Consider the following 13,582-nt stretch of genomic DNA (forward strand, 5'->3'; position numbering starts at 1 on the left):
GCTAATAATTCCTTCAACCATGTATACACACACACACACACACACACACACACACACACACACACACACACATACATACATACATACACATACATACATACATACATACACACAAACACACACACACACGCACACCTAGGAATAATATTTCTAAGGGAGCTGTTGACATGGAATTAAACCAGATTTTGGTAAAAACCCAAACAATACAAACAGAAATATAACAAAATTTGTAAAAATCTGAAAAAAATTGTATGGACAACAATGGAATGACACAAGGGGAAAGAACTGAACTACTGAAATGTATTTAATACTCTATATTACTGTATTTTATAGTTATGGCAGCTTAAAGATGCCTCCCATATGGAGAATGAAGTCCCATACATTACTCAGGTGTGAGTTTCTCACAGACTTCAACAGAGTGTAAAAGTCTTGATGCTTCTGTGGGTCTCGTCTATCAAATCTTAGCTTTATTTTATATTGGATTTAAGTCAGGTGATTGGCTGGGCCATTCTACAGTTTGATTTTCTTTCTCTGAAACCATTTAAGAGTTTCCTTGGCTGTGTTTTGGGTGATTGTCTTGCTGAAATCTCCACCCTGGTTTCATCTTCATTATCCTGCTAATGTATATGTTGGAATAAAGCGGCTGCTATTCATTTTTAGTGAGGAAGGACAGACGGCTGCTGAAGAACTACTGAGAGATTTCAGCTGCTGTTTTTCTACACATCCCTTTTCTCGTTTGTTCAATACTTTTTATCTGTGTCATTTCATTTTATTACACAGAACTTTATGTGTAAAGTAGATAGATTTTTTTTTCTTTGCAGAGTCAGTTAACAATACATTTACATTTTTGATGTAACTGTTACTCACCCCCTAATTTCACTCCAAACATAAAAATATTAATTATTCTTAGATAAAAAAATAATAATTATATATATATATATACAGTATATATATATATAAACAGTTTGTGAGTGCTAACAGCCAGTAAAGAAAGGTCAGAGGAATTTAACTCTGTTGCCGGGTAATTTGTACATGAACTTCACTTATGATTTTGTAGGGTTTAAAGTTTCACAATTAAAATTCTCATGACAAGAATGAATGACATTGCACCATTTTAGCATTGCAGTTTTACAAAATGCAGTGCTTTAAACTTGAACTTGGTAGTAACTGACTTAAATGAGCCATAGTTTAACTGCAAGAATTTAGCAAAAAGATTCTGACTCATAATGCAGCATTTTTATTTATTTTTTTATTCTAAATTAATTATGGACAGAAAAATCTATAGAAGTCTGAAAAATTGATTCAGGAAAAGTATGCAATTCTTTAAAGGGATTTTGTGTAGTCTTCATATATGTAGACAAAAAATCATTATTGTTACATTGTTCTAATCTAATAAATTAAATTGCCACGTTGTAAAAAGTAATTTTTATATAGACTCACAATGTTTAACTTTTTTTTAAAGCTGCATGGCTTCTAACCATTCAAAGTTTTTGAAAAGGTTTAACCCATTTTTTTTTACTTTTTTCAGTATGCCAGAGGGCGTTTTGAAGTTCCGTGGAAAAGGAAAAGCTGGGTATTGGGAATGGTTGAAATTTTGCCATCACAAAAAACAGTTTTACGGCTGGTGGACAAACGTGACAAGAAGACGCTTATACCAATCATAGCGAAACATGTAAAGAAAGGCAGCATTATTCATAGTGATGAGTGGCGTGCATATTCAAGTCTGTCAGAGAGAGGATACCAACATCACACAGTGAACCACAGCATTGGTTTTGTTAATCCATCATCAGGAGTACATACACAAAACACTGAAAGGGCATGGGCAAACTACAAAAGGTATGGAGATTGTGTGCAAACCGGACAGAAAAGTTTATATAGAATGGACTTAGTGGTTGGTTAGGAAACACAAACAAGGGATTATTGGAAGGCTTATACATGACATCAGTCAGTTCTACCACTGACGTGTGTGTGTGTGTGTGTGTGTGTGTGTGTGTGTGTCTGTGTGTATAGTATATGCTTATATATATATATATATATATATATATATATATATATATATATATATATATATATATATATATATACATTTAATATTAGTTAACATTAATATTTATTGTTTAATGTTTATGTACAAGTTTTTCTTTGAACTTGTGCCTCTCTACAACTTTATCCTAAGTGAAGTTTCATAAACTAATTTCGAGAGGAGCACGTGATATGATTGTGCACCGCTGGCCACTCATCTGTAATCAGTAATAATCCAATCAGAATGATCCTAGCTTAATATAAATGGATCACTTTCTCCTTATTATCTTCGTTTTGGAAGAATCCCCCTTTCCACCCCATCTCCTCCTTTTTCTCCCCTTCTAAAGGGGGAGTGATCAAGACCTACCTGATCTCGGTTCTCCTGATATGCTTCTAGACTGGGCTCAAATATCTCCGAGCTCAGGGTTCTCTCCCGGGACAGCATGCCAAACATGCTATAAGTGCCAAGCATATCTAAGTGGGAACTCTTGAAAGGTCTTTTGAAAGCAGGGTGCAATGTGAGTATGTATGATTTTATATAGCCACTTTGAATATATAAACAGGGATTTATGTCAGTTATTTTTATATTTTTCTTTATCATGTCAGTTGAAATATCAATTTACATTTCCAAACATTATTTTTGTCATTAATTGTAATTCTACAGTGAAATTATTGTCTGCACAAGAAGTCTGACAAAAGGCAGTGCAAACTGAACAGAACAAACTGAGACATACAACTGTACATTCAGAAGAACTTTGGCAACATCTCCAAGATGCTTCAAATACCTACCTGCAAAGCTACAGTAGTGTTCAGTTTTTGGTACTTGTGCAAGCTAGCTGTAAAATGAGGATGCGATCAAAAATAATGCATACATGCTTTTTATTTATCAATTAACTTATATTAACTAAATCAAATGAACTATTGGTATGACCACACTTTGCATTTAAAACATTTGGTCCATTTGCCCATGATTTTTCTAGTGGCTTGGCTTGTAGGTATTTGATGCATCTTAGAGATGTTGCCAAAGTTCTTCTGTATGTACAGTTGTTTGTCTCTGTTTGTTCTGTTTCATCATGTCTTTCCAGACAGACTGGATTATGATCAGATCTCTGTGGAGCACTGCCTGTTACAGAAAGATATAGAAATAACTGGCTTTAAACCTCATTGTTATTGGTGAAAATAGTGGCTTAGACTTGGCACAGTATGCATATATATATATATATATATATATATATATATATATATATATATATATATATATATATATATATATATATATATATATATATATATACACACACACACACACACACACACACACACACACACACATATATGTATACAGAGAGAGAGAGAGAGATTTAATGTTCAGTTGTGTTTATTGAGATTTTTGACAGCAATACATTGAAAGCAGTTGGACAAACTAATGACTCTGGTATTTATTTTTATGTTCTTGTATATGTGGTGCTGTTGTGTCTTTTAATACTTGCATCAGTGTTGCTACTACCTGTCTGTTGACTATTTGCTGAACATTTACTTGCTTGTAGCCATGCTGTCTGTGATGTTGGCTTCTTCAACAGCATTTCTGAAGCATCACTTCATTTTGATGGGCCTAGTGTGACAACAGATGAGCAGATAACTGTACTTTCAAGTAAAATAACTGTCTACTGAAAGTTAGGTTAAATGCAACAAATAGTTAATTGAACACTCTTGCAAATACTTGTATGAAGATTGTACCAAAACCTATTTTATATTTGAGAAAAAGTTCATTTTAAATTATGTTGTGTTGCTATTTAGAGGCATGTGAATGTCTACTGAAAATCTATTGATAAACTGGTTAACAACTACACAGACAATTACAACCAAAACAATCTTGGTGCTAAATGTATTGAAAACTTGTTGAAGATTTGTAGCATATCTACTAATACATTGTTGAACATATACAACCTAATTTGATAACACGTAACTTACCAAAGGTTTAATAAATGTTGAGGATTTGTTGCATATTTACTAATACACTATTGAATATATACAACCTAATTTGGTAACATGTAACTTACCAAAGGTTTAATAAATGTTGAGGATTTGTTGCATGTCAACTCATACTTTGATGAACATTTGTTGAAGATTTGTTGCATGTCTACTATAACATTGTTGAATATCTACAACCTAAAATACTAATACTTTGATGAACATTTTTTGAAGATTTGTTGCATGTCTACTAAAACATTGTTGACCATCTAGAACCTATGTTGGTAACAACTTACCAAAACTTTATTAAATGTTTACATGTAGACATTGTAATGATTGACAAAGAAAATTTAAAAGACAATCTACAGATACTACCCAGATGAGAGTAAACAGATTAGAACTTGAAAAATAACTTAAGGTCAACAGACTATCTAAAGGGGGACAATCAAAATAAAGTATTACCAATTCTTTTTTTGTTTTAGACAACATTTCATGCACTGTTAAACATGTTAAAGCAAGTTGCACGTGAAAATCTGTGTCTCTGACTGAGTTTGCATTATTGCTTATTTTGGCCTCTGTGCTGGCTGGGAAAAGCTTGTTATAGGCCTAATACAGCAAGTGATTAAAACAGCTTCAGCCACTAAAAACCATCATTCTTTTTGTTTTAGACAACATTTCATGCAGTGTTGAACATGTTAAAGCAAGTTGCAAGTTTAAATCTGTGTCTATGACTGAGTTTGCAATACTGCTTATTTTGAGCTCTTTGCTGGGTGGAAAAAGTTCATTTTGAAGTCTAATACAGCAAGTGATAAAAACAGCTTCAGCCACTAAAAAGCATATTTTTTTGTTTTGGACGACATTTCATGCACTGGTAAACATGTTAAAGCAACTTGCAAGTTAAATCCAGTGTATCTGACAGAGTTTGAAATACTGCCTATTTTGACCTCTGCTGGCTGGGAAAAGCTTGTTACCGGCCTAATACATCAAGTGATAAAAACAGCTTCAATTACTAAAAAGCATCATTCTTTTTGTTTTAAACAACATTGTATGCACTGTGCAATCATGTTAAAGCAAGTTGCAAGTGAAAATCTTTGTCTCTGACTGAGTTTGCATTACTGCTTATTTTGACCTCTCTGGTGGCTGAGAAATTCTCGTTTAGAGGCCTTATACAGCTAGTGATAAAAACAGCTTCAGCCACTAAAAAGCATCATTCTTTTTGATTTAGACATTTCATGCACTGTTAAACATGTTAAAGCAAGTTGCAAGTTAAAACCAGTGTATCTGACTGAGTTTGCATTACTGCTTATTTTGACCTCTCTACTGGCTGAGAAAAGCTTGTTTAGAGACCTTATACAGCAAGTGATAAAAACAGCTTCAGCCACTAAAAAGCATCATTCTTTTTGATTTAGACAACATTTCATGAACTGGTAAGCATGTTAAAGCAAGTTGCAAGTTAAAACCAGTGTATCTGACTGAGTTTGCATTACTGCTTATTTTGACCTCTCTGCTGGCTGAGAAAAGCTCGTTTAGAGGCCTTATGCAGTGTAAGAATCAGCTCTTCGGTTTAAATCATGTTTAAACTTTGGGGATTCGAATCAAAAATTCGAACATGATTCACATAGAATTATTTAAAGCTTACACTTAACTTAAGTATTTGTCCAGCTAATAGAACGTTTAGTGTAAAGCAATCCTGTATTATATTATTACGTGGCCAACAATAACAGTATAAAAACAGTATCTAATTATTTAATAAGCAAGGTAGCAGTATGTGAAGTTGAGGCATTAACTTATAAAGCACACAACACACCAACACGGATCTTAAAACGAAACAAAAGTTTATTGCTACTCTATAACACAATTACTAATCTACGTAATACAAACAAATGCACATACATACACACACACACACACACACACAAGCAGTTTGAAGAGAGTTTTGACTTAGTGGATTCAACTTCTAGCCTTTGCTAAGTTCTTAGCATTGCAACCTGCGAGAAACTTTAAAAGCAGAGAATTTCGATATTCTTTACTACTTAAACATAATTCACACCAGATTCAGTAATGGATAGAAACCTTGTTTGTGTTACTTGCGTTCTGATGTAATTTTGGTTTCCTCAACTGGTCCAAAGGGAAATCCCGGTGAAGCTGATTGGTCAGCGTAGCAACTTCAGTGACGTGATGGAATTCCCTTGTCGGTGAAGAGGGGTTTCCTTAGTCGGTTGCTAGGGATACGCATGTTGGACAAGGAGGCGTTCGAAGTCCTTCCTGGGTTTCTGTAGTTATGATGAGTTTCAGAGTTTGGATGTGTTGACCCGATGGCTTGTTGTTGCAGCGGTTGCACAAGCAGATCAGGGGTCGAGCCGGCAGCAAGTGAAGGTCGCGGTCTGCTCCGTGATGTAACGAGGCTTCCGGCGAGGCGATGTAACTGCCACAGCACAAGAAGAGCGAGGTCCGGGCAGCGACGGCGGTGACGACTGGCAAAGATGACCGGCAAAAGACGACGATGAAATTCCTTTGTTCAAAGTTTTATAGGTTTTGGTAGAGGCTGGGTCTACACAATACTTGTCCAATCAGAGAAGGTGCAGGGTGGAGTCACACCCCAATTCTGCCCTCTAGGAGGCCGGGTTGGCACCCTGTGTGGGCGCTGCTTTGATAGCAAAGTTGTTAAAATAAAGTCTCATAACATGGACATCTTTCCTAGTATGGTTTCTTCATATAAACCAATGCATTTAAATTGTTCCTAGCTTTCAATCAATACCAAACATGAAGTATTCCAAAAACATTCTGTAGATTTCATTTGTCACTGAGGGCTATAACTCAATAATTATCCATAACAGTTTTGTTAAACACATGAAACATGTACACACAAAAACCTACAGAAACATAAAGCAAACATACATTACTCAAATAAACTGTTCTACTTAAATGTCCATTAAACTTTGGAAGCGTTTCTGATCGCTTGTGTGTGAGCCTAGAATGCGTATTCCTCTCAGACTTGGGTCGCAGGCGTGAAACAAAAGGCACTTTCAGAAACCGGTTTGGTGGGTTTTTGAATGTAGAGCCTCTTAATGTTTTAAGGTGTAAAAGTTAATTAGCACACAGTTGTGATCATGACTGGCAAGTCATCCTGTGGATTGCCTTGAAAATTAAATCAAAGCTCAGACAGGTAGGCACCAACCAATCTTTTAAGAAAAATATGGTCTGCGACTTGTTCGGTTCTGGAACGATCCATTGACCCGCTACAGCAGCAAGTGATAAAACAGCTTCAGCCACTAAAAAGCATCATTCTTTTTGTTTTATTCTTTTTGTTTTTGTTAAAGCAAGTTGCAAGTGAAAATCTATGTCTCTGACTTAGTTTGCATTACTGCTTATTTTGAACTCTCTGCTGGCTGAGAAAAGCTCATTTTCAACGTCCAATACAGAAAGTGATAAAAACAGATCCAGCCACTAAAAAGCATCATTCTTTTTGTTTTAGACAACATTTCATGCACTGTTAAACATTTTAAAGCAAGTTGCAAGTGAAAATCTATGTCTCTGACTGAGTTTGCATTACTGCTTATTTTGAACTCTCTGCTGGCTGAGAAAAGCTCATTTTCAACGTCCAATACAGAAAGTGATAAAAACAGATCCAGCCACTACAAAGCACCATTCTTTTTGTTTTAGACAAAATTTCATGCACTGTTAAACATGTTAAAGCAAGTTGCAAGTGAAAATCTATGTCTCTGACTGAGTGTCACGGTCGGTGAGGGAAAAAAAAGGAGTGCAGACCCAATTGCAGAAAAATGAAGGAATATTTATTATAAACTACAAATAAAAATAAAAGGCAAAACAAAACTACCCCGAAGGGGAAAACATTAATAAAAAGGCAAAAACAAACTTGACAGGGCTGGCAGGACAAAACAGGACTGGAGACAACAAGACAGGGTAATATCGACGACGAACTGACAAAGGACTGAAAACATGAGGGGGATTATAAAGCAAAGAGTAAATTGACACACAGGTGAACACAATTAACTAATAATGGGTTAACAAGGAGGGTGGGACTAGACAATAGACGGGAGAGCGCATGACACAGAGACAATACAAGCCATGCGCTCACATAACACAACACTGAAGCACACGACAAAAGCACGTGACCACAATGTAAACACCGAGCCACGTGCTTTGACAAAAGACGCAAGACACGAGCACACGATGAATGAAAACACTCACCATGTGCTCACATATGCAGCATGCATGCTTCATCCCAGCGCCGACCAAAACCGAAACCAACAAGACTGAGACGCTGGGAATGAAACACCATGCTGCTGACAGACGAAAACACAGACACGATTACAAGAGCGCATGCGTCTGAGGGACGCAGAGCGCGCACGCAGCCGCGTCAAGCAGGAGCGCGCACACTCTGCGTACACCCACGACGGCGCGCGCGCACACAGAGACAGAAACAGGACCAGACACGAGTAGTGTCCGAGATCTGCCACCAAAACAAGAATTTACAAGATCAGAGTGGCAGAACCCTGACACTACCCCCCCCCAAAAGGGACGCCACCTGGCGTCCCTAAAGGGAACATCCAACAAGGTACAAGACAGACAAGAAACACTACAAGACAACAAAACAGGCAACATCAACAGACACAAGACAGGGAGGTGAACAGGCAAGACGACATGAAGGGAGGGAGGGAGGGAAGCCAAGCCAGACCGAACAAGACAAACAAGGGAGGGATGGGAGGGCAAGACCAGGGAGGATCAGGAGGGACAGTCCAGGGTGGATTCAGTGGGTCGGGGGCCCCGGCAGGGAGCCAGGGTGGAGCCGGAGGGTCCTTCCAGGGTGCAGGGAGGGAACACCAGGGAGGAGCAGGAGGGACGACCCAGGGAGAGTCTATCAGGGGAGACAAGGCAGGAGGTCGGTGGGGAGCCGGCTGGGCTGGAGGCCTGTGGGGAGCCGGCAGGGCTGGAGACCAGAGGGGAGCCGGCAGGGCTGGAGACCAGAGGGGAGCCGGCAGGGCAAGGCGCCGGGCTGGGACCGGTAGGGCGAGACGTCTGGGTGGCGCCGGCAGGGCAGGTAGCCGAGCTGGGGCCGGCTGGGCGAGACGTCTGGGTGGCGCCGGCAGGGCGAGACGTCTGGGTGGCGCCGGCAGGGCGAGACGTCTGGGTGGCGCCGGCAGGGCGAGACGTCTGGGTGGCGCCGGCAGGGCGAGACGTCTGGGTGGCGCCGGCAGGGCGAGACGTCTGGGTGGGGCCGGCAGGGCAAGGGGCCGGGCTGGGGCCGGCTGGGCAAGACGTCTGGGTGGCGCCGGTAGGGCAAGACGTCTGGGTGGCGCCGGCAGGGCAAGGAGCCGGGCTGGGGCCGGCTGGGCAAGACGTCTGGGTGGCGCCGGCAGGGCAAGGAGCCGGGCTGGGGCCGGCAGGGCTAGACGTCTGGGTGGCGCCGGCAGGGCAAGACGTCTGGGTGGCGCCGGCAGGGCAAGGAGTCGGGCTGGCGCCGGCAGGGCAAGACGTCTGGGTGGCGCCGGCAGGGCAAGGAGCCGGGCTGGAGCCGGCTGGGCAAGACGTCTGGGTGGCGCCGGCAGGGCAAGGAGTCGGGCTGGCGCCGGCAGGGCAAGACGTCTGGGTGGCGCCGGCAGGGCAAGGAGCCGGGCTGGGGCCGGCTGGGCAAGACGTCTGGGTGGCGCCGGCAGGGCAAGGAGCCGGGCTGGGGCCGGCAGGGCAAGACGTCTGGGTGGCGCCGGCAGGGTAAGGAGCCGGGCTGGGGTCGGCTGGGAAAGACGTCTGGGTGGTGCCGGCAGGGCAAGGAGCCGGAATGGGACCGGCACTGAGGGGCGCTCAGGGGCTGGAGCCGACACTGGAGGGCGCTCAGGGGCTGGAGCCGACACTGGAGGGCGCTCAGGGGCTGGAGCCGACACTGGAGGGCGCTCAGGGGCTGGAGCCGACACTGGAGGGCGCTCAGGGGCTGGAGCCGACACTGGAGGGCGCTCAGGGGCTGGAGCCGACACTGGAGGGCGCTCAGGGGCTGGAGCCGACACTGGAGGGCGCTCAGGGGCTGGAGCCGACACTGGAGGGCGCTCAGGGGCTGGAGCCGACACTGGAGGGCGCTCAGGGGCTGGAGCCGTTGTGGTGGAGGAGCCCTTTCTCCTCCGACGCTTCCTTGGTCTGGGTGGCGGGAAGCTGGCCACCTCTTCAGACACTGTCTGCTGGACTGGTGCAGTGTCTGTTGCGGGTGCTTCACTGGGTGATGCTGCAGCCAGGGTTGTTGCTGGGTGGGCTGCAGCAGGTTCCGTCACCAATAGAGGGGTAATGATAGAGGAAGACCTATTCCTCCTCCTCAGTTTCCTCTTCTCTGTGGGAGGCAGCAGTGAGCTGGGTTCAGGTTGGTCTGTTGGTGGAAGAACAGAGCAGATTCTCTCCTGACGACATTCATGGGCAACTTGATTAACCATATGGTCCACAAACTGTTTGTACGAGTAGCCCACCAATCTCTGTATCTGTAGAGGATAGAGGGGTTTATCAAGAGCGAAGTTCAGGAGATTCAAAAGAGCCCAGTCATTGAACCCAAGCCCCTCTGATGCCATACGGAACCTCTCCGCAAACTCCTTTAGCTCAGAGCCATGTTGCCGCAGCGCATGCAGACGGAGAAGCTGTGGCATGTGGCTGAGGAAGGAGTCATCCTTCTGCTAGGTCCTCATTTTGGTCAGTTCGTACTGTCACGGTCGGTGAGGGAAAAAAAAGGAGTGCAGACCCAATTGCAGAAAAATGAAGGAATATTTATTATAAACTACAAATAAAAATAAAAGGCAAAACAAAACTACCCCGAAGGGGAAAACATTAATAAAAAGGCAAAAACAAACTTGACAGGGCTGGCAGGACAAAACAGGACTGGAGACAACAAGACAGGGTAATATCGACGACGAACTGACAAAGGACTGAAAACATGAGGGGGATTATAAAGCAAAGAGTAAATTGACACACAGGTGAACACAATTAACTAATAATGGGTTAACAAGGAGGGTGGGACTAGACAATAGACGGGAGAGAGCATGACACAGAGACAATACAAGCCATGCGCTCACATAACACAACACTGAAGCACACGACAAAAGCACGTGACCACAATGTAAACACCGAGCCACGTGCTTTGACAAAAGACGCAAGACACGAGCACACGATGAATGAAAACACTCACCATGTGCTCACATATGCAGCATGCATGCTTCATCCCAGCGCCGACCAAAACCGAAACCAACAAGACTGAGACGCTGGGAATGAAACACCATGCTGCTGACAGACGAAAACACAGACACGAGTACAAGAGCGCATGCGTCTGAGGGACGCAGAGCGCGCACGCAGCCGCGTCAAGCAGGAGCGCGCACACTCTGCGTACACCCACGACGGCGCGCGCGCACACAGAGACAGAAACAGGACCAGACACGAGTAGTGTCCGAGATCTGCCACCAAAACAAGAATTTACAAGATCAGAGTGGCAGAACCCTGACACTGAGTTTGCTTTACTGCTTATTTTGACCTCTCTGCTGGCTGAGAAAAGCTCATTTTCAACGTCCAATACAGAAAGTGATAAAAACAGATCCAGCCACTAAAAAGCATCATTCTTTTTGTTTTAGACAACATTTCATGCACTGTTAAACATGTTAAAGCAAGTTGCAAGTGAAAATCTATGTCTCTGACTGAGTTTGCATTACTGCTTGTTTTGACCTCTGCTGGCTGAGAACAGCTCATTTTCAACGTTGAATTCAGAAAGTGATAAAACCAGATCCAGCCACTAAAATGCATCATTCTTTTTGTTTTAGACAACATTTCATGCACTGTTAAACATGTTAAAGCAAGTTGCAAGTGAAAATCTATGTCTATGACTGAGTTTGCATTACTGCTTATTTTGACCTCTGCTGGCTGAGAACAGCTCATTTTCAACGTTCAATTCAGAATGTGATAAAACCAGATCCAGCCACTAAAAAGCATTTTCTTTTTGTTTTAGACAACATTTCATGCACTTTTAAATATGTTTAGGAAAGTTGCAAGTGAAAATCTATGTCTCTGACTGAGTTTGAATTACTGCTTATTTTGACCTCTGCTGGCTGAGAACAGCTCATTTTCAACGTTCAATTCAGAATGTGATAAAACCAGATCCAGCTATTAAAATGCATCATTCTTTTTGTTTTAGACAACATTTCATGCACTGTTAAACATGTTAAAGCAAGTTGCAAGTGAAAATCTATGTCTCTGACTGAGTTTGCATTACTGCTTATTTTGACCTCTGCTGGCTCTGAACAGCTCATTTTCAACGTTGAATTCAGAAAGTGATAAAACCAGATCCAGCCACTAAAATGCATCATTCTTTTTGTTTTAGATAACATTTCATGCACTGTTAAACATGTTAAAGCAAGTTGCAAGTGAAAATCTATGTCTCTGACTGAGTTTGCATTACTGCTTATTTTGACCTCTGCTGGCTCTGAAAAGCTCATTTTCAACGTTCAATTCAGAATGTGATAAAACCAGATCCAGCTACTAAAAAGCATTTTCTTTTTGTTTTAGACAACATTTCATGCACTGTTAAATATGTTTAAGAAAGTTGCAAGTGAAAATCTATGTCTCTGACTGAGTTTGCATTACTGCTTATTTTGACCTCTGCTGGCTCTGAAAAGCTCATTTTCAACGTTCAATTCAGAATGTGATAAAACCAGATCCAGGCACTAAAAAACATTTTCTTTTTGTTTTAGACAACATTTCATGCACTGTTAAATATGTTTAAGAAAGTTGCAAGTGAAAATCTATGTCTCTGACTGAGTTTGTATTACTGCTTATTTTGACCTCTGCTGGCTCTGAAAAGCTCATTTTCAACGTTCAATTCAGAATGTGATAAAACCAGATCCAGGCACTAAAAAGCATTTTCTTTTTGTTTTAGACAACATTTCATGCACTGTTAAACATGTTAAAGCAAGTTGCAAGTGAAAATCTATGTCTATGACTGAGTTTGCATTACTGCTTATTTTGACCTCTGCTGGCTCTGAAAAGCTCATTTTCAACGTTCAATTCAGAATGTGATAAAACCAGATCCAGCCACTAAAATGCATCATTCTTTTTGTTTTAGACAACATTTCATGCACTGTTAAACATGTTATAGCAAGTTGCAAGTGAAAATCTATGTCTATGACTGAGTTTGCATTACTGCTTATTTTGACCTCTGCTGGCTCTGAAAAGCTCATTTTCAACGTTCAATTCAGAATGTGATAAAACCAGATCCAGCTACTAAAAAGCATTTTCTTTTTGTTTTAGACAACATTTCATGCACTGTTAAATATGTTTAAGAAAGTTGCAAGTGAAAATCTAGGTCTCTGACTGAGTTTGCATTACTGCTTATTTTGACCTCTGCTGGCTCTGAACAGCTCATTTTCAACGTTGAATTCAGAAAGTGATAAAACCAGATCCAGCCACTAAAATGCATCATTCTTTTTGTTTTAGACAACATTTCATGCACTGTTAAACATGTTATAGCAAGTTGCAAGTGAAAATCTATGTCTATGACTGAGTTTGCATTACTGCTTATTTTGACCTCTGCTGGCTCTGAAAAGCTCATTTT

At 41.6% G+C, this 13,582-nt stretch overlaps 1 protein-coding gene across 1 annotated transcript; it reads right to left on the reverse strand.

Moving 5' to 3' along the window:
* Window positions 1–7,317: 7,317 nt before the first annotated feature.
* LOC147833320 (uncharacterized) lies at window positions 7,318–12,697 on the reverse strand. The gene is made up of 2 exons (XM_087286847.1): window positions 12,369–12,697; window positions 7,318–12,181 (listed from the first exon to the last, which is right to left on the reverse strand). The coding sequence occupies exon 2, from the start codon at window positions 10,635–10,637 to the stop codon at window positions 8,619–8,621; it is 2,019 nt and encodes a 672-aa protein (XP_087142973.1). The 5' UTR covers window positions 10,638–12,181; window positions 12,369–12,697; the 3' UTR covers window positions 7,318–8,618.
* Between the last annotated feature and the right edge of the window lie 885 nt (window positions 12,698–13,582).

The sequence above is a fragment of the Danio rerio genome, chromosome 16 (genome assembly GCF_052040795.2).
Source record: "Danio rerio strain M-AB ecotype USA chromosome 16, GRCz13ab, whole genome shotgun sequence".
NCBI classification, from domain to species: domain Eukaryota; kingdom Metazoa; phylum Chordata; class Actinopteri; order Cypriniformes; family Danionidae; genus Danio; species Danio rerio.